The 21,103-nt window shown below is 37.1% G+C and overlaps 1 protein-coding gene across 2 annotated transcripts; it reads right to left on the bottom strand.

Moving 5' to 3' along the window:
* Positions 1-1,308: 1,308 nt before the first annotated feature.
* HEMGN (hemogen) lies at positions 1,309-10,289 on the bottom strand. 2 transcript variants are annotated; one of them, XM_026712753.2, is made up of 4 exons: positions 10,102-10,289; positions 6,886-6,979; positions 4,812-5,065; positions 1,309-1,527 (listed from the first exon to the last, which is right to left on the bottom strand). In XM_026712753.2, exons 1-4 carry the CDS (start codon positions 10,181-10,183, stop codon positions 1,427-1,429), a joined length of 531 nt encoding a protein of 176 aa, XP_026568538.1. In that variant the 5' UTR covers positions 10,184-10,289; the 3' UTR covers positions 1,309-1,426. The 2 variants fall into 2 exon arrangements, with proteins under 2 accessions (XP_026568538.1, XP_026568539.1); XM_026712754.2 differs by having other exon boundaries at positions 6,898-6,979; positions 10,102-10,286.
* Positions 10,290-21,103: the final 10,814 nt, after the last annotated feature.

Raw genomic sequence — 21,103 nt, 5'->3', positions numbered from 1 at the left:
TCCATTGAGAAGAGATGATTGTTGTAGGAATTCCACTAGCTCAGGTTCAGGCAGCAGTTTTCTGCACTTGTTCTTGCCACAAAGACAATTAGGGATCATAGAAATATGCAAAATATTTCAAATTCGTAAAATATATATTCATTTATTAGTTTCCTAAACCATTCACTACCACAGTCTCTGAAGGGTATACAGAAACCAAACATACTCATACAAGAAATTCCGCAATAAATTGACTTATTAATTATTTTAAATATTTCCAAATCTCCAGATCCATCTGTTCCAAACTCTGACCATGGATTGCCTTCAAGCTGCTTCTAAGAATTGTGAAGTAAAAATGTCAATAGTGTATGGAGTTTCACTAGCCTATATTATTCTTATCAGGTGAAATCAGCAAAGTAGGAGATGTGTGTAATTATATTACTCTGTACATGTACACATGGACTACTCACTTAGTTCCTGTTATGGGCTCCACATGCATGGTCTCAAACACACATGTCTATATTTTATATATAGGAAAAAGAAGACTATAGGGCTAAAACCCATTATTCGATACCTGAATTGTTCTAAATAGAGAATTCCAAATGTTATCAATCTAAAGATCTCCTAGAGTTGTTTGACTTTTTCCCCTCAGTGGACTATTTGAAAATAATAATTGTGGGAAATGACAGAAGTATATAAATTGGAGACGATGCTTCTGAGATGCGTCTAAAAACTTGCATGAATGAGGCAGAATAATTGATTTATTGTTTCCTGCTTAATTCTGGGAAGGGATTAAAAAAAAACAGGTGCATTCAGTCATGTAGGTCCCATCTACACAATGGCGTAGCACAAACATTCACTTGCCTAATGACTACAAATAAGAAACAAGGAGGAAAAAAATGTTGGGGAGGTATCTGTCTTTGCGTGTTTCTCTACATTATTCATCTTTGTTCTTTCCTGTTCTAACGCATTATTTATATGCAGACAAAGCACTATAGATGGATGTAGAATGTCTCCCTCTAGACAGTTCTGATGTGAAGAAGTGATCTGGCAGAGAAATTCTGCTTGCCTCCATTTCAACTTTTTCCAGCCTGGAGCTACACGATGTCTTGGATAGTTACCATTGTTCTCCATCATCATAGTTGAAGATAATGATAATTCCAGGCTAAGGCATGTTAAAAATACTTAGATGAAGAAGCTATTTCATTTGAGTGTAGGTCAGTAAACCGAACATTAAAAAAAAATACAAAATACAAAATCCCTTGTCCTGCATCCTCCAAAGGAAGACACAGTCACTGGGTATTTTGAAAAGAAGAAATGGCAGGAAAATTACGAGAAAGGCCTCCAGATTTTTTTATTGCTCACACAAGAATGACAGGTACCATGTAAGTCTAACAACTTTTCCACATTGAATAGGAATAATTATTATCCACAAGCAACTTTTCAATTAAAAGCCAAATAAATCTTGCTCCAAGTGATCATTTTCCAAAGACTGAGGCTCCTCTGATCCTTCTGGTCTTGGTGTCTCCTCTATTCCTGGTTGATGAGCTGGGGGAGGGGCAGAGTAAAGAAGGTATCACATACAAATATTTCTATTGGTTTAGTCTAAATAATGCGGATGTCTCTGGGTAATAGCTATAACCAAGATCTAAGCACTATCAAGCTCTAGCCAAGATCAAGCACTAACTAAGCAAAAAGGAGTGAAGCATCAACTCCCAAATTGTTTATACAGTCAATAATGTCTTCAAATATTCTTTTTATTAATGACATATTCATAGTAACAGAAGCAAAGAAGAATTTAAACTAACTGCCCTTTTTAACACTATTGTTGTGAAAAATATTGTTTTCATAACAATCATGTTAGAAGAATTTCTAGTTTTAATTCTAGAGTGTTTGTAAGGTAAAAATTAGACGATCTATCAGCCAGATGCTATTTCTCTGCTCCATAGGACATAGCCACTTTAAATATTTTATGGACTCTCACAAATCACTGTATTTGTGATTATTTCCCTGTAATCCTCTTGGAGATTTTTCAGTACAACAAAAAGTTACATTCAAATCTTAATTTAAAGTAAAAGTCTACAGGCACAAAAAGGACTGCAATGATGAAAAATAAATTGCAATAGATATTAAAATTGTCTTTTTAATATTTCTGTCCATTAAAGCTGGACTACAGTAGTTAATCAAGCTTTTGATGGCAGAACCACCTCAATCTCACTGAATTACAGAATTACATTTTCCCAATGCTGGCACAAGAAACATGGAAAGACACGAGAGGAGACTTCCCTCTCCCATCCCACAAAGAGAAGTCAACTGAACTGAAAGCTGCATTTACTTTAACATAGGCAATGTCATAGATTCTCCCTCAACCTGAAAAGCAATAGCCTTGTTTACAGCTACAGGGCAGACTATAGACTTCTTTTTCTAATATGTAATCTTATTTTAAAATTCAATACCAATTATATTTTGATTAGGTCACTTTACAACATTATGACAGTCATCCAACAGGTGCTTTACATCCCATAAAGCACCCTTGGCGGCCGTCATAAATGGTTGCAACAAACACATACACACATGTGACCATCTGTCAGATGAGTCTGTTTTACAACCGGTTGCAACATTCTACAGTTACATGACCTTGATTCACAATGTTTCCCCACCTGCCCCCAATTTCTTGCATTTTAGCTTTTTTCAGCAAAAAAAAAAAAAAGCCCATTCAAATGAATGGGTTTGCTTAATGAGTGCAACATTTGCTTTATGATCTTGGCAAAAAGGCCCAGAAAATTACTTTCAGTCAACTCGACTGAAACTCGACTGGAAGTGTCTTGACTTTTGACTATAACAACTTATGACAGGATTTCTGGTCCTTAATTGCAGTTGTAAGTTGAGGACCACCTGTACATCTATTTTATTTCCTAAGACTCATCATTAACTCTCTAGGAAAGATCTAGAGTTTACTAATTCCATTAAAAATATTTTCTACTTTGTAAAGTGAGCTTACACACAAAAGGCCAGACTACATATGATGCAAGGGACTTATCATCAGATCTGTGATACTTTTACACTATATTTCAATAGTATTTGTGGAAGGTTCTGAATGCCAGTAGGGAGAAATATCCCATATCATGTTCCTAGTTTAAATATAAATATCCCAAGCAAAGGATTAAAAATATATACCATAGCATTGTATGGCATGCGACCATGATACTTGAGGGATCGCCTCTCCCTGGTTACATCTACCTATTTCATCAGATCCCACCAGAGTGGCATGTTGCCAGTTCCATCTACGAAGGAGTGTCATCTAATGGGATCCAAAAAGAGCCTATTCTGCCATTTACAACATCATTTCTCTGGAACCTAGATTATCCCCAGCCTTGTTGGCCTTTAGAAAGGCTTTGAAAATGTGGCTTTGCCACCATACTTGGAGATCAAGTGGTAGAGGAGACCTCTGCAGTGGCTGTGCAGAAAGCCAGGGCCTTAACTGGATTCTGCCACTGATTAGGATTATTTTTCTATTTTCAATCCAGTCTTATTGACAGTTTGTATGTTCATAGGCTTTGTATTAATGTGATTTTTGTTTGGAGTACTGTTTTAATTGTTGAGAGCTGCCCAGATCACTGAAGCGAGATGGGTGACTATGCAAACAGAACGAATGAACTAATCAATTAAAGAAATGTTAATCTATCATTGGGCCCTGATATTATTGCAGTTGTCCTTTTGGCAAAAAAAAATACTAAAGGAGAGCAGGAGGCACTACAATGATAGAAGAAATGAGAAGCTGGCTAAGTTAAAATTTAACAGTCCCGGCAAAACTCTAAACTAGGGCTACAAATAAGCATTGCAAAAGATATCTGCTCTTTGTTGTCCCCAGATGGTCATCAGAATTCTTGCAGATCAGATATGACAGCATTGCTCTTATTATATCTAAGGGCCCTACTGTTCAATAATCCAGGAAGGATCACTGCACTTCTACTTTATTTTCTGTGTAATAAAATTGAGGTAGCTAATAGTACAGCGGTGTCCAACTTTGGCAACTTTAAGACTTGTAGCTTTCAACTCCCAGAATTCCCAACCAGCATGGAATTCTGGGAATTGAAGGCCACAAGTCTTAAAGTTGCCAAGATTGGTATTCTGACCCACGGTCTTTTCTGACAAATCAAACACAATTCAAAAAGAACAGAAACCTAGTAATGCTTTTACAAAACAATTAGGTGTGATAAGCACAAGCCTCACCAAACTGTGCGAGACTTGACAAAAGATAGCAGACAAGAAATAATTTTCAAAATAAGAATCTTCAAATACAAACTCAGGATACTGGAATGTCCATGAGGCTGTAGTTTCAAAATGTCTTTGCTTTCTGCAAAGAAGATTAGTTTCTTAGCTGGCTTTTATCTTCTTGAAGGAGGGGCCATTACCTTGCAGGCTTACTCCCAAGTTGCCCATGCAGTTGTAACTGCTCTTTCCTGCGAGCAACCCTGCATGCACGTGCACTTGGCACAGGTTCCTCAGGAACCTCCTCATCACTGCTGCCAGCCCCCACAATCTCTGAAAGCAGCAGTCCACTCCCTAATGGTCCTGGCCTCTCATCTGAGTCCTCGCTCTCCTCAGTCGTCCACACCTGATGCCGGCTAACCACAACAGTTGGACACATTTGTACTAGACTCTTATCTAATGCAACTGAAGGACCATTGGAAAGGAACAGGGAAGATGTTCTCCAAAAATTATTTCAGACAGCTTATTTATCATCCAGACCAAATTTCCTTTAGGTTAAATAATACGCTTCTCACTAAAAGAGCTTTTTATTTTCAAAGGCTGCTAGTTACAGAACTCACCACATCTGAAAACAGATGGAGTTATTTCCTCTTGGGAATACAGCCCTTCCGTTACCACCAGAGGGACAGAGCATTCTTCATGGAGTCCATGAGTGACTTCAGCTTTCTCCTCCACTGCGGCTACCTGTGTTTCATGACTCTCAGCTTCCTCTGACTGCAATTCTGGTTGTGGTTCTGGTTGTGGAGCCTGATGCCGGCCCCGGCCCCTTCCAGTTGCTCTTCCTTTCCGTGCTCGCTTGTGTCTCTTTTGCTCCCTAGGTGAATGTATGCATAAGAATCATTTCATTTGATTTATTTGATTTATTTGATTTGTCAATCACTGACAAGATAACAGGTACAAGTATAAACATAGTTATGAATACATGAAATGGATACATATAAGAAAAATAAAAAACAATAGGATAGGAACCGTAGGTGCTTATGCACTCCCCCTACAGATCTCTTAGGAAAGGGGTGAGGTCAGTAGTAGACAGTCTAAGGTTAAAGTTTTTGGGGTTTGTGGAAGAAACCACAGAGTCAGGTAGAGTATTCCAGACACTGACCACTCTGTTACTGAAGTCGTATTTTCTGCAATCAAGTTTGGTACGGTTTACCTTGAGTTTGTATCTGTTGTGTGCTCTTGTATTGTTATGGTTGAAGCTGAAGTATTCGTTGACAGGTAGGACATTTCAATGTATGATTTTATATACTATAATTTTGTAAATTCTAGGACCCGACCAATTGCTTCGAAGGGCCTTTTTACTAAACCATTAACTCGCTTCTTGAATCACATTAAAATTCTCAGCTTGATTGTTAAGATTATTTATTCAGCACTTTTTCCATTCAATTCAAGAGAGAATTGAATGTGTTCCTGATCAGTGATTCAACATCCTGCAGGACTCAAAGTCATAATCATACCCAAGTAGCAGAGGAAGTGTAAATGTATTTGTTTCTTCCTTTCTTTCTCAGAATGCTTATATGGCTGCCTATCTCCCATAGTTCTCCCAACAGTTCCATTCCTTGCTGGGGTTCCTTTAGGTCAGGACTGTTTTCCCCTTCTAGGCATGGGCAACGTGTGATGCATCTGGCCTGCAGGTTGCAAGTTTGACAGCCCTGTTTTATGTGGCTATTATGTAAACATGGGGTCAAAAAATAAACTTAATAAATGCAGTGTGGGTGGAAAGGATTGATCTTATAACAATAGCGGCAGCAACAATGAAAAGCTGTGAAAAAAATTCAAACCTGGTTGAATTTCAAAGCCTTATCTTCCAAGGGCGTTGTACAATGGCAAAAAAAAACCTACCTGACATTATGTATAGATGCAACTTATATGGAGATATATTGATATATGGAGATACACACACACAAACACAAAGACACAGACACTAACACAAGGTTTTACCCTTTATGACACAAAAATGTACCTATTGAAATTTCAGAAGCCAAAATGAAAGCTGAACAGAATGTTCCATGATCAAGGGGGATTTTTTTGCATGTACTATAGCTCCTTGCTCATACCTTTATAAGAAGCAGAATGAATGATGCCAAATATTAAATATTGCAAAACGTTATTTTAAATTAAATGTTGCAAATCTGTTCTATTGGCATAGGGTAATAACTGCATAATTCTGTTTCCTGGGCATAGAGTAGATTCATTAGGTGTTTACTGTGCAGCTAAATAAAACAGATGCATTTTTAGAATCATCTAAATTCCAATCATTTGTGTGAATACATATGTGTCAGTGAGAGAATGGGGGAATGTCATGTTACCTAGGAATGGAATAAGTAAAAACTTCAATATCTGAGTTGGAGTGAAATACTGGCAAAGAAGAAGGGTAGCTCTGTAAGGTGTACTAGAAGAGAGCTCTATATGAGGAAAAGCAAAAAAGATTTCTTATTTTTCTTAGAAGAGAAATCTATTGTACCAATTTTGGTTAAACTTTCATGTGACGAATGTGTTTTTTTATGAGAGCGAAAGTAAGGTCAGTGTCATTATTTAGACACAAAGCATCCTTTTAAAAGCTTTGTGCAAACAAACACATAACAGACTGATTTAACTCTAAAAAAACATCACTCCGTCACCATCCTAATTTACCCCAGAACCCACTGTTGAATATCTTTTTCTTCTGCTTCTGCTCTTCTTTTTCTGAGAAGCTCTCGGTCTCTCAAACGGTGTGAAATGCCAACATCTGCAAGAGGTAACAAAAGTTGCATGAATTATGCTAAGAGATTACGCTGTTAAGAAATCTAAATAGATATTGCAGGAATAGAGGCTGAATAAAGCAATGACAGAACCATTTCAGCAACTATTACAGAATATATTGGGTTCTTTGTTATGTTTGGAACATGAAATGCCTACAATGAATATTTGCATGATGGTTAAGGAGAGGAATTTCAAAAAACGTAAGTATTTAATTGGCTACATGAAAACAAAGGGAACATTATTCCAATTAAGTATTTCCATAATGGCTGAAGGATTTATCAGATGTGCTCACTTTTTGTCTCCATTAAAAAAAAAATCTGCTGAGAGAAGCCAGAGAAATAGTAACATCATGGTAAGTCACAATCAGAATGAATGTTATTATTTTACTTCCTTGTTAAAACAACTTCAGTTGTTAAAATATTATTTTAGTATGCAAAATTCAATAAGCAATTATGCAGCCAAAGCTTTTAAAAATACTAAAACTTCATTCTCTGTGTAGAGTAGCTTCATATAATTGTACACAGCCTGTGTTCATGTTTGTCTATTTAGCTACACTTACATTGTAATGTAACCTGGCAGGCGGTACTGTTCATTTCATTAAAAACAAGTCTGTGCATTTTGCTGTGTTGTGTGTCCCTTTTGACCCACCTATCACAACTCCAAATGAGAGCAGAAAGAGTCAGCTTGTCCAGATTAGAGAAATGAGATCAGACATTTTTGTCCAAACAGTGAATGAGAACATGGGTAGAACTGTACTTGTGATGAATTCTGAACTTAGAAACATTTTTTGTTGTTGGAGATAACATACACAGAACAACTTTAAGAAAGCTTATTGTACGGCCTGTTGATTTGGGCATGTCAGATTCCATGTGGTATCAACATTTATCTGAGTAACATTCAGGTTGACCAATATCACAATGGGAAATTCCCCTTTTTTCCTTTTTTTTGGGGAAACAATCTATAAAGACCTCTTTCTATAGCCATTATAGGATGATATTTCATAATCATTAAAATATGAAAGCTATAAAATGTGATAACTTAATTTTCTAGCTGTGACAGAATCTACATTTCATTCACCTTTGACACAGATGCACGACACATGTAAGATAAGTGCATCTTGATTATAAATACTTTTAAATGTTTTTCTCAGGTAATGGTTTCCCCAAAGTGTAGGACATTTGTACTCCTTCATTAGAATCTGTTCATAATGCTATTATAATATGAGATTATCAAGAGGAGAAGTGACACGACATAAATTGTCTCCACTCTTATGGTTAGAAGCACATCAGCTACAGCACTGAGTCTTTTCAGTGACACCTCAAAGTTCATTTATTTATATTCTATGGTATTCAAATATAAGTATTAAAAGGGTATCCACCTTAAATGGACTGTACCGTAAAACAAAGAAAAAAAACCTTGCATCAGCATATTTACTAACACCTGCCACCTGATGCTTCTCTGTGTTTGAAATCATGCACATCACAAAAGGTTTTTTTTTCAATCCAAATGTGAAATATTATGCATAGTGTCCACTTCAGCAGCAAGTGAAGTCTCTCGATGCATGAAATGAATCTATCCTCCAGCCTTTGAAGGTGAGAAAAGTGCCAAGTATCTTGCAATATAAATATATTTTTCTTTATATACCATTTGGCTACTACCTAGCACACCAATAGTCTCTCCTTTCATCATTACACTTTATTATTTTCTATAGTTTTTGCTTTGTATTGTCCAATTGGTACAATGAAAAAAAAAGTTAAATAATACTGTATTTCTCTTTCCCCCCCTCAAAGTGGAGCATAAAGCAGAAAAATTGGTTTGTTAAACTGTTCTCTCACAGTAAGGACCATAGTTGCCTAACCCAGCAGTTCTATGGCAACATCATCTGCTCTTATGTCTTTGTTCAATATTACAATAGAAATAAAAAGGACTATACAATTTGTGATTGTGTATTTATAAATGGATATTCTGAGTTCAAGCTAGAGTTCAACAATAGGATTTCTATCTTTATAAGGCTAATATGAGCATAATGGACACATATGGTAGAAATGCAGGAGAACATCCGACTAGCAGAAAGAGTTTTTAAATTTTCTTTCTGTTGTTTTCTCATGCCAATTGTCCCAGCCGTATTATCCCATGTTCCCACTCCTGGGCTGAAAACAAGTCTAATGTAGTCATGGTATTTATCTGTCAATTTTTCACATTTGTGTCTGCTTTTCCTTTTATTATTCATGGCAGTTTATGGCAGGAGTGGGGAGAATTAGCAGTGGGTCTTATACATTTGGCTGCCTGAGGCAGAACATAAACAGCACCCAAAGCATAAGTTAAAGTACACATGAAGTCACCCAACATAAGATCAAATTATTTTTGTATCTGAGGCAGAAAATCCCATCAATGCTTCTTTGTTTCCCTGACAATAAAACCAAGGCAATAAAGTAATAATTAGCACATCTTTCCTGGCACTTGAAATAAAATGCTTGCATCTGTTCCCTTGACTTAATTGGTGGCTAACTCTACTGTAGATACTTCAGTATTTTTCTTGATCTCTGATTTTCCTTTGCAGATGCCCTGGGTTTCTTTCATTTGCATCACTGTAGCAAACAATGTTATAAGGATACATACGTTTGTTAGGTATTGCCAAGGTTGGGTTACTCTTTGGAGTTTTGAGGATGAAGACAGATGGAACATTTTAATATGGAAGTGGTTTGAACAAATCCACATTCTCCTCGTCCATATTTATATCCTATACTTCCTCATTCTACATTTGCAACCTTGCAAGATAAATTAGGTGGAGTTTTTTAAGATCACCCAGTGAGCTTAAAAGATCCAGATCCAAACTGATCATCCCAGTCCAGTCTAAAGCTGTTTAAAAGTAGAGAGGATAACCTTCTGCTATATTTTGATTCTTTTTTACCTAAAGGTAAAAGCCTAAAGGTGCTGTGCATACAAACAATATTTGCAGAAGAGCCTCCCAACATTTACTCAACAAAAGCAAAATAAGATCAGAGGTATATCATGGGCAAGGATCAGAGTTCAGGTAATCCTTGGAAGAAAAAAAATGCAAACTTGTCTCCCCAAAAGCAACCCATTTCCCAAAACAATTTGCATTACCTGCAACTGCATACTCTTCAGGTGTAGCCTCTGGCTGCTGTGGGCTTCCAGAGTATGAATGATCCTTTTCTAAACTTGCCATCTGTAACAGTTTATTTTAATATTTATATAGAAACAGGAGCTGAGCTCCACCGTAGGATCATGTAATGCATCTAATGGTTTAGTGCAAAAAGAGTTTCCAAAACGGAGAGGGGGGGAAAAAGATTACCCGCCCTACACATCTTATCTGCCATGGACATGGCTATGTTAATACTATTTTTTCTTATCAAGTTGCAAAGGTGCTAAAAGTCTGACATATCAATTTCCAAACACTTTTTCTTCACATTGAAATAATTATTTTATCATTAGAAATGTGCCATTTTCCAAACATTGCACATTTGGAAATTCCTGGGAAAAGATCCTTACCCCACCATTTAGAAATAATTATTTCCTCAAACAGCTTTGGAAAGAACAGTTTCTTAGATAAAATTGCAAGCAGCATTTAGACACAATAAGAATTCTTCTCTGGAAAAAAATCTGTTCAGATCTATGTGTATATATATATTTGCATGCACTTGGCTTAAAAATCCCTTGTCCTATGCTTTCCGTTCTCCCAGAATATCCCAATAAATGAGAGAATCTAGATGAGAAAATAATCCTGAGATTTTTTTATGTATATTAATGTTGTAGTGAGTGATTAGTACAATTCTAAAAACATAGCCTAAATAAATAAATAGAAGCATTTGGCACATTTACAGTATAGCAATTTATTTTGAAGAAGATTGTGCAATGGAAAAATTCCTTTAGTTTTTCACATCAAACTTTGTATATATTATATATATTTTCATATCAAACTTTGCTGTTAATACTACAAATAACTGAAATATGATGTCCAGAATCTCCAGGTTATGTTAGAAATACTAGCATTTCTTAGTTTGCCTAAGTTCCACTTTCTTTTACCCTTCTTCTTAAACCATATTCTTGAAATGTACCTCTGTAAAATGTTTGATATGTATTACCTTTTAATATTGGGAGTTCCTTTTCCCTTGTCCTTTGGACACCTCCCCTGGGCTTAAATGAGATTATTTTGCTGCTCTAGAAAGGTGGGGCAGACTAAAAGTGACAAGAGAGAAGGGTGGAGGTAAAAGGAACTAAATGCACCTCCTGCTTTTTGTGATATGCAAAGGCAAGGCACTCAGAAAAAAAAGCTGCAGGCTTCTATTAATCAAGAAGGAATCCTTAACTCTATTATGGCACTTGATGCGGTTCCCCACATTACATTTTCTTGAACAACAACAAAAAGCTTCAATCATTTTCAAGATCAGCAAGTTTATTATGCCACAAGTTTCATCAGAAGCATTCAGTGCTTTTTTTGAAATAAATATTTTATTGTAAATTTTTCTTTGTAGTACATCACATTTTCAGTCTTGCAACAACCGTGTACTGGCTGTATCCCGTCCTTTTTAAATATACATAGTGTTATACACCCTGGTTATAACCAGTATTCTCTTAATCATACATTTATAGTCTCTTTTAACTGCATACTGTTATGCGTCATAGTTATAACCTTTATTTTCATACTTATACCCTAACATTTTATATATTTATCTCATTCCTTTTCCCTCTCTAATTCCCTCTCCTTCCTTCTCCCTTTTCCTCTTCTCCTCTCCCCTCTCCTCTTCTCTCCTTTCCTCTCCCTTCCCTCTTTCCTGCTCCTCTCCTGCCCTCCATTTCCCTATCTCCTTCCCTCTCCTTCCTTCTCCTCTCCCCTCTCAGTGCTTTTCTAAACTGGGAGTACTTATTCATATACAGATAATAAAACAAAGATAGTAAAGTTTTTAAAATTAAGGTTTAAATTCTACAGGATTTTATATTATTTTGGTTGTAACCAACCTCTGGGATAAGAGATTAGTTTTTCTCTTTGATTTCTAAAGAAATGACATGTATTTCTCATATATAGTTGCTATCAAGCTAAGACATAACATGTGAAATTTGAAAACAGTTTTTGGTTTAATAATATTTCATAAAATCCCAATGGTTGCTTATTTAATAAACTTTAGTTAGCACATCAGAGAGATGACCAGGGTAGAATCTTTCCCTTTCCCATTTTTATGTGGATTAAAAAAACAAACAGAAAAGTTTCTGCCATATAAGCATTTACTTACCAGACTAAAATGATAAAAACAGATTTGTCAGACTGCTGGGAGACTAAGTAGTTGCAACAACAGCAACTATATATCTGTATGGTTAATGAAAAAAGCAGAAGATGGTTGTGTCTAATTTCTGCAACCAATTTATTTGATCAATTTAGTAATTTCTCCACCCTATCACACTGCACTTCGTGTATGAATAGAGCAGAAATACAAACACTGCTATTATTGTTATATCCTGCTTTGCCTACAGACAGCTAAATATGAAGGATTGTACTGAAATTATTTGAAATACCAATAACCAGTTCAATCATGCTGTTTCAATACAGTTTGCTTTTCTAATTTATTCTTATTATTGCTGGCAAGAAAGTAGGTAGAGTTATTAGTATTTTTAATAGAAGGGATGGAGAACTCAAAGTTTTCTTCTAAGCCACAAACTATGTTTATCATTTTAACTGATACAGTTCAGAAGTTATGTGTCAATGTCATGGAAATTCAAGAAATATCTGCTGCTAACACTAGAGTAGTTCTTTAAAAGGTAGCTGCTAGAATTGAGTCATTCAAGTTAAGTACTTCATTTGGTCATACTGTACATCAAAAGTCTGAACTGTTGTGTTTTGTTTTGGGTTGCCTAAGTGATTTAAACACTATACTGCACATTAGCTTTGGAATAAGTGTTATAGAGTATAAATAACACTGACCTATTGCTTACTATTGTTGTTATAAACTTTTATAAACATATCAGCTGGGAGGCTAGGATTTCATAACTTTTCAAGTTATTTATGATAAGGATAGAAATCTATCGTAAAGCTCAGCAATAATATTTCCCTGTTATAAAGAAATTATCTACACAGTATTTTCTTATTTTTTTTCTATATGAAAACTATAAACTTAGTATTGTTTTTGAAAAAAAAGGTTGCCTTGGGAGTGAAGAAACTCATCCCATAGGAATCTCCCAACTTTGAGGGCAGGCAAACACATTTTACAGACCTGTTTTACATTTTGAGAAAAGTGCTAGGGACATTTTTGTAAAACTATAATCCAAAATGGATTGCACAGAAAAGCAAACTAGCTAAGGGAAAAGACAAATAACTAGTAAAAAAAAACATATATATATATGGCAGATATGGAATATATGCTTCAAATCAGATACTTTTAGCCATGGTTTTCATTTAGAACAGGGATGTCAAACTCGCATTGTCACGTGACATATTGCGACATTTTCCCCCTTCGCTAAACTGGGCATGGGCCTGGCCAGCGCATGAGATATCCAGCCCACGGGCTGCAAGTTTGACACTCCTGAATTAGAATCTCTCATACATTAACATACATTTTCTCCCTACACATCTCACAGTAAGAATTACTCTCTTACTCTAGCCACATAAGACATAGTTTGGCACAATATGAGAACCAAGTCACTGTGATATATAAACATATAATAAATATAAACATAAAATAAATATAGCAACTGTTTATAAACAGCATTGTGAACTGCTGTTTATGTATGGTATATGAACCCAGCTGAGATATGTTTAATAAGACATGGTTTATTCGAATATCCAGACATTAACCATCAAAACAGTAGCTTTAGAAAACATTTGGGGAAAATGCAGTTATTAAGCTACATTATGGACTCTTTACCTGAAATTGACATTTGCATGGGAAATCTTTACTCCAATTCCATATCATTCTTGTGAAAGATCCATACAATACATTAGGATAAATTTGTTTGCTAGGTTGTGTCTCACTATACCATCACATTAAGTAGGTTAAGGAATGCCATAATGGAGAACAAGAATCCCTGCCTATTTCCTTCAACTTTTCAGTATTCCAAGAGCCCTTGAAACACAATGCTAGAAAGCCTTCATTATGTGAATGACTCTTTTTCATCATTTAAGTAAGCTCCAGTGAATGTAGTATGGGTGCTGCAGCCCATTTGTTGGGAAATGTCTTCTTAAGCTGGTAAGTGTTGGTAAAAATTTGGTAATGATAATACTTTGAATTTTCAGATTCTGCACCTTCATCTCATTTTCTTGGCGAAACAGACTAGGCAGGCTAAGTTTGCTAACCTACCTGGGTTTAGGATTTGCAATAATGTCAGATCTAATGAAAGTGCTTTGACTAATAATAACCTGATTATTTTAATGCCAGAATGATCTCATTTCTAATCCTAAATATTTTGAGGTTTGCAGAACAGATATATGGATAGTTGAGATACACATTTTGTGTGAACCCATCCATCCATTAACTATTCAGTGGGTTTAAAACTTTCTTAGTCAATGCTAAGACAACATCCTATTATGCTAACTTTATCAACTTTTAAAATGTTTAACTATTTGCAGCTAAATTCATATAAACTAAATTGTGATTAATCTTTGTTCCAGTGTTGTTAAAGGAACTCAGAAAATAAACAATGTTTTAGCTTAACCATGGATAAGTATAAAATGCATATATAGTCTGTTGGCACCTCTTAAAATTAGAAATATAAAATTCAGCATTGAAATAACAGAGAGAGATATACTATACTTCCTAAAGCTTTCCAAATAACCTGCACAAAACTCTTTTTAAAATGTAGAGCAAGAACTGGTGAGTTCTTAAAGCCTGTTGAAAACTGATAAGTACTTTATAAGTATGACCCAGCAAAATATTGAAAATGACAGGCTAAATTAGATAATGTTTCCTAGTTTATGAACAAGGCCAAATGGTGCAAAAACACAAGATTGTTGTATCCAATTTTTCAATAATAGCAATGTACACAATACTTGTGGCTAATTTAATCTTGGCCCTCTAAGTAAGTTTATATTATACATTGACTGAAATTAAAACACATGTAACACATATAATATATTGTAGTTCAGTATATTATGCAAACACAGCCAGTCTTGAAGGGTATTTACAGACTATGGTAAGAAACCTCTGATTAGATGTGGCAGCTACCAAGTCATATGCATCATTTTCTCAATTTAGAAATTTAATGAAGATTTTCCAGGTCAACTAAGGACTGAGCAGTGATAATTAAAGAGAAATAACTGAAATGACCACTCTGAGTTCTTCTAATCACATACAGGTAAACATGGTTGCATTTTTTAGACTATCTGATTCCCATAAGAGAAGCAAAAAAGCCTAAGATTATTTTATACATTTGCATAATGAGCTGTGGTAGCACAGTGGTTAGAATGCAGTACTGCAGGCTACTTCTGCTGACTGCCAGTTGCCTGCAATTTGGCAGTTCCATCCTCCCGAGGTCAGTAAAATGAGGGTCCAGATTGTTGAGGGCAATATGCTGACTTTTGTAAACTGCTTAGAGCTGGCTGTAAAGCAATGTGAAGAGGTATATAAGTCTAAGTGGTATCGCTATTGCTAAATAACTTGGAACAAGCAGATTGGAAGAAGGTGATCCCTGAGTTCAGTGTTGAACATGCTTGTGATCTCTGGAGGATTCAGGATTAGGGCTCTCTTGGTTCTTAGCCATATCCTTTTGAACTGGTTTGGAGGAATGGGAGTGGAGCATCCTACTTTATAGTAGTTCTCTTTCTTCCATGGACAGTTCCAGTCTGTGTTGGTGGGGGTGGAAGGGAATCAAGCTCTACCTCAGAGCTCAGTTCTCTCATCCTTTATGTTTACCATCTACATAAATTGGTGAATTCATTCCATACCTTGAAGTCAAGTATCATCAATGGGCTGATGACGTAATAGTTTATGTCCCTCTTATTCATTCCATGGCTTCAGATAGAGAATCACCAAAAGGCTGATGACATATCACGGTGCCTCTCTGTCCCAGGCCAGACAGGTGATGCCAGTTTATGTGCATACCTAGTACCTGTAAGGGTCTGAATGGGAAGGAATTAGATGGGACACAATCCTAGCAAGACAGTGTGACTCTGGGTTTCCGGGGTCTCTGCGTCTGAAGAGTTACTTCCTAACTCTGGATGAGATGGCACTCTTTCATATAGAATTGCTGTAAAATGTGGAAGTCCTCTTGGACTCACCGTTCCTGCTCAAGAAACAGGTGGCAGCTATGGCCCAGAAGGCTTTTGCACGGGTTTACTTTGTGTCCCAATTATGTTCAATTTCACCAGGAATGGTCACTCATGCCCTGGTCACTCCCATTGGACTGCTGCAACACATTCTACATGGTGATGCCTTTGAAGATCATTCAGCAACTGTATTCAACTAGTGAAGAATGCAGTGGTATACAGTGCATTGCAGTTTGCCCATGCTGCACTGCTGCTGCATGCACTTCCTGTTTATTTCTGGATACAATTCAAGGTCTTCTTTAAAGCTCTATATACTATATCACCATAGGTTATCTTCAGGATCTCTTCCCCCACTGGGTTGCATTGGATGCACCCACTTCAGATCTCCTTAAATGGTACCTTCTGTTGGGACCTAGGAAGCTTTTCCATAGCTGTGCTTACTTTATGGAACAATCTCACCACCCCCTATGTACAGAGGAATCCTACCTTTCTAGAAAGCTGGCTTTCCCCTCAAGCATTAGATGATTTATGGTTTCTTACTGGGTTATAGGTAGTCAATTTTACAATCACAATTGAACCCAAAATTTACATGGCTAAGTGAGAGATTTGTTAAGTGCCCCATTTTATAACATTTCTTGCCACACTTGTTAAGTGAATCACTGCAGTTCAGTAACATGATTATTAAGTGAATATTGTTAGGAATATAAGTCACCTAACAGGTATTTGGGTTAGAAATATATAAACCAGGATAAACATTTTATAACTATATCTTTAAGAAAATGCAAAACTGTAATTAGGTGTGGTTTCTCAAACGGCCAAAAGATGGAGCCAGAAACCTGCTTTGTCTTAGTCTTAGTCTCAGAAGAGAGTGTGAGTAAGTTTCTGTTTTCTTCTGTTGGAGAGTATTGCCGTTCCTCCATTTTTCTTCTAATTGACTGCTATTCCTGGATTTGATGTAAGTCTGATACTGAACTGTTTTTGACACTGGAATTTGTTATTGGATTATCCCTGGACTAAAAACTGACTTATCTTACCTGTGAATGACTTTTGGACTGCCTATTTTGAACTTTGCTTAAACGTTTCTGGAAGTAAAAACCTACATTTACTGTACAGTGTATCTGTTTGCTGTGTGTGTATTATTCAAACACTACTCTCAAATACCTCTCCCTGTATGCGCTCATTCTCCTAACGGAGAATTACCTCAGCAAATATGGCTTCCCCACTGACTTTGTCAGGTCACAAAAGGTGACCACATGACCCTAGGGTATAAACCAGTTGCCAAGAGTCCAATTTTTGATCATGTGATTATGGGGATACTCCAATGGTTACAAGTGTGAAAATAGTTATAAATTATTTTTTTCAGTGTGGCTGCAACTTTGAACGGTCACTAAATGAATGTTTGTAAGTCAAACAGTACCTGTGTAATGCTTGAGAGCATGACTGTTTTTCCATTTTTTAAATTTTTGTTATCTGTATATTTGTTATTAGCCACCCAGAGTTATTATATATAATATGAGTTGCCATTCCAATATTTTAAATAAATAATTTAAAAAAAAATTTGTGACCATGCAAATAATTTAATTATTCTTAATAAAATATAACTGGCACAAGCTAGTCAAAATGAACCATTTCTTTATTAGTATAACATTCAGCCATTCCTTTTATAACAAGAACATATAATTATATAACATGAGCATCACCCGCTGTTGAAACAAGTGTTGTGACATCATATAAATGGAGTACTGCAAATACTACAAGATGTGTGATTAATAGTACACTTTATATAGTACAGGATTTCTTAAAGATGCAAGTCTGAACACAATTTGCAAATCCATGGAGACACATTTGATCTGTATTCATCCTTCATAGAATTTGTAAGGCAAACATTTAACAGTTAGTACCGTATTTCCCCATGTATAAGCCACCCCTTTTTTCCAAAATTTTCAAGCCCAAAAAGTAGGGGGGTGGCATATACAAAGCAGGTACACTTTTTATACGTGAAAAATGCATAAAATAATAAAGTAGGAATAAACTGGTTTTCCAGCAGTATGCTATACTTTTTTGTAAAAATTGTATGTGATGATACGATTACGAGTGCGAGTACGCGATAGAAATGCATACGCTAGGCATCGGCCTGAATGCTTCGTTCCTACTCTCGTTCCGATGCGTGGATTGCTAGCGTCGCCGCACCGCTTCGGCGTCATGACCGAAGTTGTAGATCTAGACGTCGAATTTTGTTTCTTTGTAAATTTTCTTTCTTCATAACTTGTTTCTCTAATAAAATATTTTTTTCAAAACTTCACAGTCCAAAAATTGGGGGGGTGGCTTATACAAAGGGGGTGCTTATACATGGGGAAATACGGTAGTTTGTTTCAAAAATGATAAGCATCAGAAAAGCCCAAAGGATAAATTAGTTGGTTTTCAACTTTTGTGGAGGATATATTTTCTGCTATTTCATAATTTAATCCAAGATACATTCTTAGGAATCATGTCCCCCAAATATAATCTGCCTGCCCTGTGTAACCCTTGAGGAAGGGGATGGTCAGCATTCCAAAGTATCATTGTGGTAGCCTTGTCTTTTGAAACAACTTGCCCACGCACATGCACATGCCCTTGGCTATTGTCCTTCTGTAAGTAATTTTAAATATTGTTCAAACTGGCTTTTGACTTTTAGTACAGTTGTTGAACTATCTTTTGGGTCTGGGTCTTTTCCCTGTCAGACATTCACTAGGAGGACATACATTTTGAGTCATAATTGTTAATTGAATGATTATTTATTCAATTCCATGTTCAGGGTTTATATCATTTACTGATTCATAAACCTACAGTACTACATTGGCCAGGTTCACACAACATAAGTTTAAAACATGATTATTAGTTTATGGTTTACAGTGCTGTGTAAATGCAAACTGTGCATTTAGTTGCAGTTGCCAAAAAGCATCAGTGATCTCCATATTGAGGAAAACACTATTAACTGATTTGTGTATGTTACACCGTTATTAACAAATAATATACATTTTTAATTATCTGGTAAAAGAAGAAAATATGGTATTTCAATGAACCTTGCATCATTAATAAGGCCACAATGTTCACTTAATTATTAAATTTGCAAATCACAAACTCTGAATGAGTTCATGTCTATGCAATCAAAATATTTAAGGTATGAGAAGTCTAGGTATAAACATGGGATTTAAGTAGTAAGAGATTAAAAATAAACATTCTCGTTACCCATCAGTTATCTCTAAATTCCAGAAACCCAGGAGGCATAAGACTACCAAGTATGACAAAAAACCCACTTGTGCTCATTAATCAACCAGGTGAATAATAAATAATTACTATTACGAAGTTGCTACCTGGTCAGATTTAAAACAAGTTCTGCCAAATGCTTGTCTTTTAATGAAGAAAACAGGAATATTTTCAATTCATATTATGAAATATGAATAGAGGGGATTTATTTTAAATTTATGATGCCTCGTATAATTTTCAGCTGGATCCTATCTCAAAATGGTAGGAAGCTATGCTGTCAAATTTCAGTAACCTTATAGGAACATTCCCCACTCCCTTTTCTCCTGCTTTAATAATTGAATGAATCTACTCCTCATAATATTATCTCTGTACTTGCGAGGGGGGAAAAGACCAAAGCTATGGGAAAACAAATGAGGATTGCAAGAGAAAACAATGGCCAATACAAAACTTATGATAGAAATGATCTTCGAATGTGTTCGTACCAACTACTCAGAATAACCGATTTCCATTTTTTAGGCTACATTCTGATGTGTTTAGGATTGTTATTTTTTAATCCAACGAACTATAATTGAGACTATTAGTAGAACTTTGTGCGACGTATAAAATCAGCCCTGCATTTCATCCACGAATAGGGCTCGTATGTCGAAGATAAACACAGCACACTCAGGGAAACGTCCGATGTAAACTCCATTCTTAATAGTCCAGGTAGGAAAGAAACAGCACTCCTGAACACATTCGGCGTTATATGTTGTTGCATCTGGGCTTGTATTGCGGACATTTTGAGAACCTTAACTCTTCCGTTGTGCTTGGTCAAAAGAAACTCGGGATGGGAAATCTCCTGCGGGGAGGGGAAAAATTAATCGGAAAAGCGTTTAAACAGCCATTCCTTGTAGAAATACGGCGCCACCGGCGAAAGACCGCAGCGGCTGAGAGTACGGTTACTGTCGGCAAGGAGAGAAGGGTGGGGTTTGGACGAGGAAGTTCCGGGCAGCCTCTTCTGTGCCTCCGCTGCGCCTCCTGGCGGTCACTCCGGCACTTTGCTTCGGCTCACTCCAGCCAAGGGCCTCGTTGCCAATTTAACTGCAGTCGCAGCGAAGGAGGCGCCCAGCGCTCCCGCCCTCCTCCTCCTCCTCCTCCCCGCAACTCCCCCTCCGCCGCTTCCCTGCGAGTTGACTCGGCACAGTAAGCGCAGGGCCTGAACTCGGGCCCGTCCCGTTCGTCCCGCCGCCGTCATGGACATGAAGAAACGGATCCGCTTGGAGTTACGAAACCTGACTCCTCCGGATGTAAGCCAGCCTGGGCGGGAAAATGGGAAACAGCCGGGGACGTCCTCCCTTTTCAACACAGCTTGTTCTCTCGCCATCCGTACACGCGCACACCGGCCCGAGGAAAGCGGGCTGGTTTTTTAAATTTAAAGCGCGGAGGGCGGGGTGGTGGTGGCCTTAAAAGAGCAGTGGAGGGCGGGCGCTGCCAGGGAACGCCGCAAGTATGGCTGCGGGTCCAAAACCAACGTCTGACGGACTCGAGAAAGGACTCCGTGGCCGCCATGTTTCCGCCGCCGCTCCTGCTGCTGCGTCGGTCCCCGCGAGCGTGGGCTGCCGCTGCGGAGGAGCGCGAGGATGCCCCGCGTGCGCGCAGCAACCGCTTCGT

This window comes from Pseudonaja textilis, unplaced genomic scaffold, assembly GCF_049901715.1.
Source record: "Pseudonaja textilis isolate UNSWEBS1 unplaced genomic scaffold, rPseTex1.2 PTEXCTG176, whole genome shotgun sequence".
NCBI lineage: Eukaryota > Metazoa > Chordata > Lepidosauria > Squamata > Elapidae > Pseudonaja > Pseudonaja textilis.
Note: the sequence above shows the minus strand (reverse complement) of the source record. Positions and strands in the feature narration are given on the sequence as shown.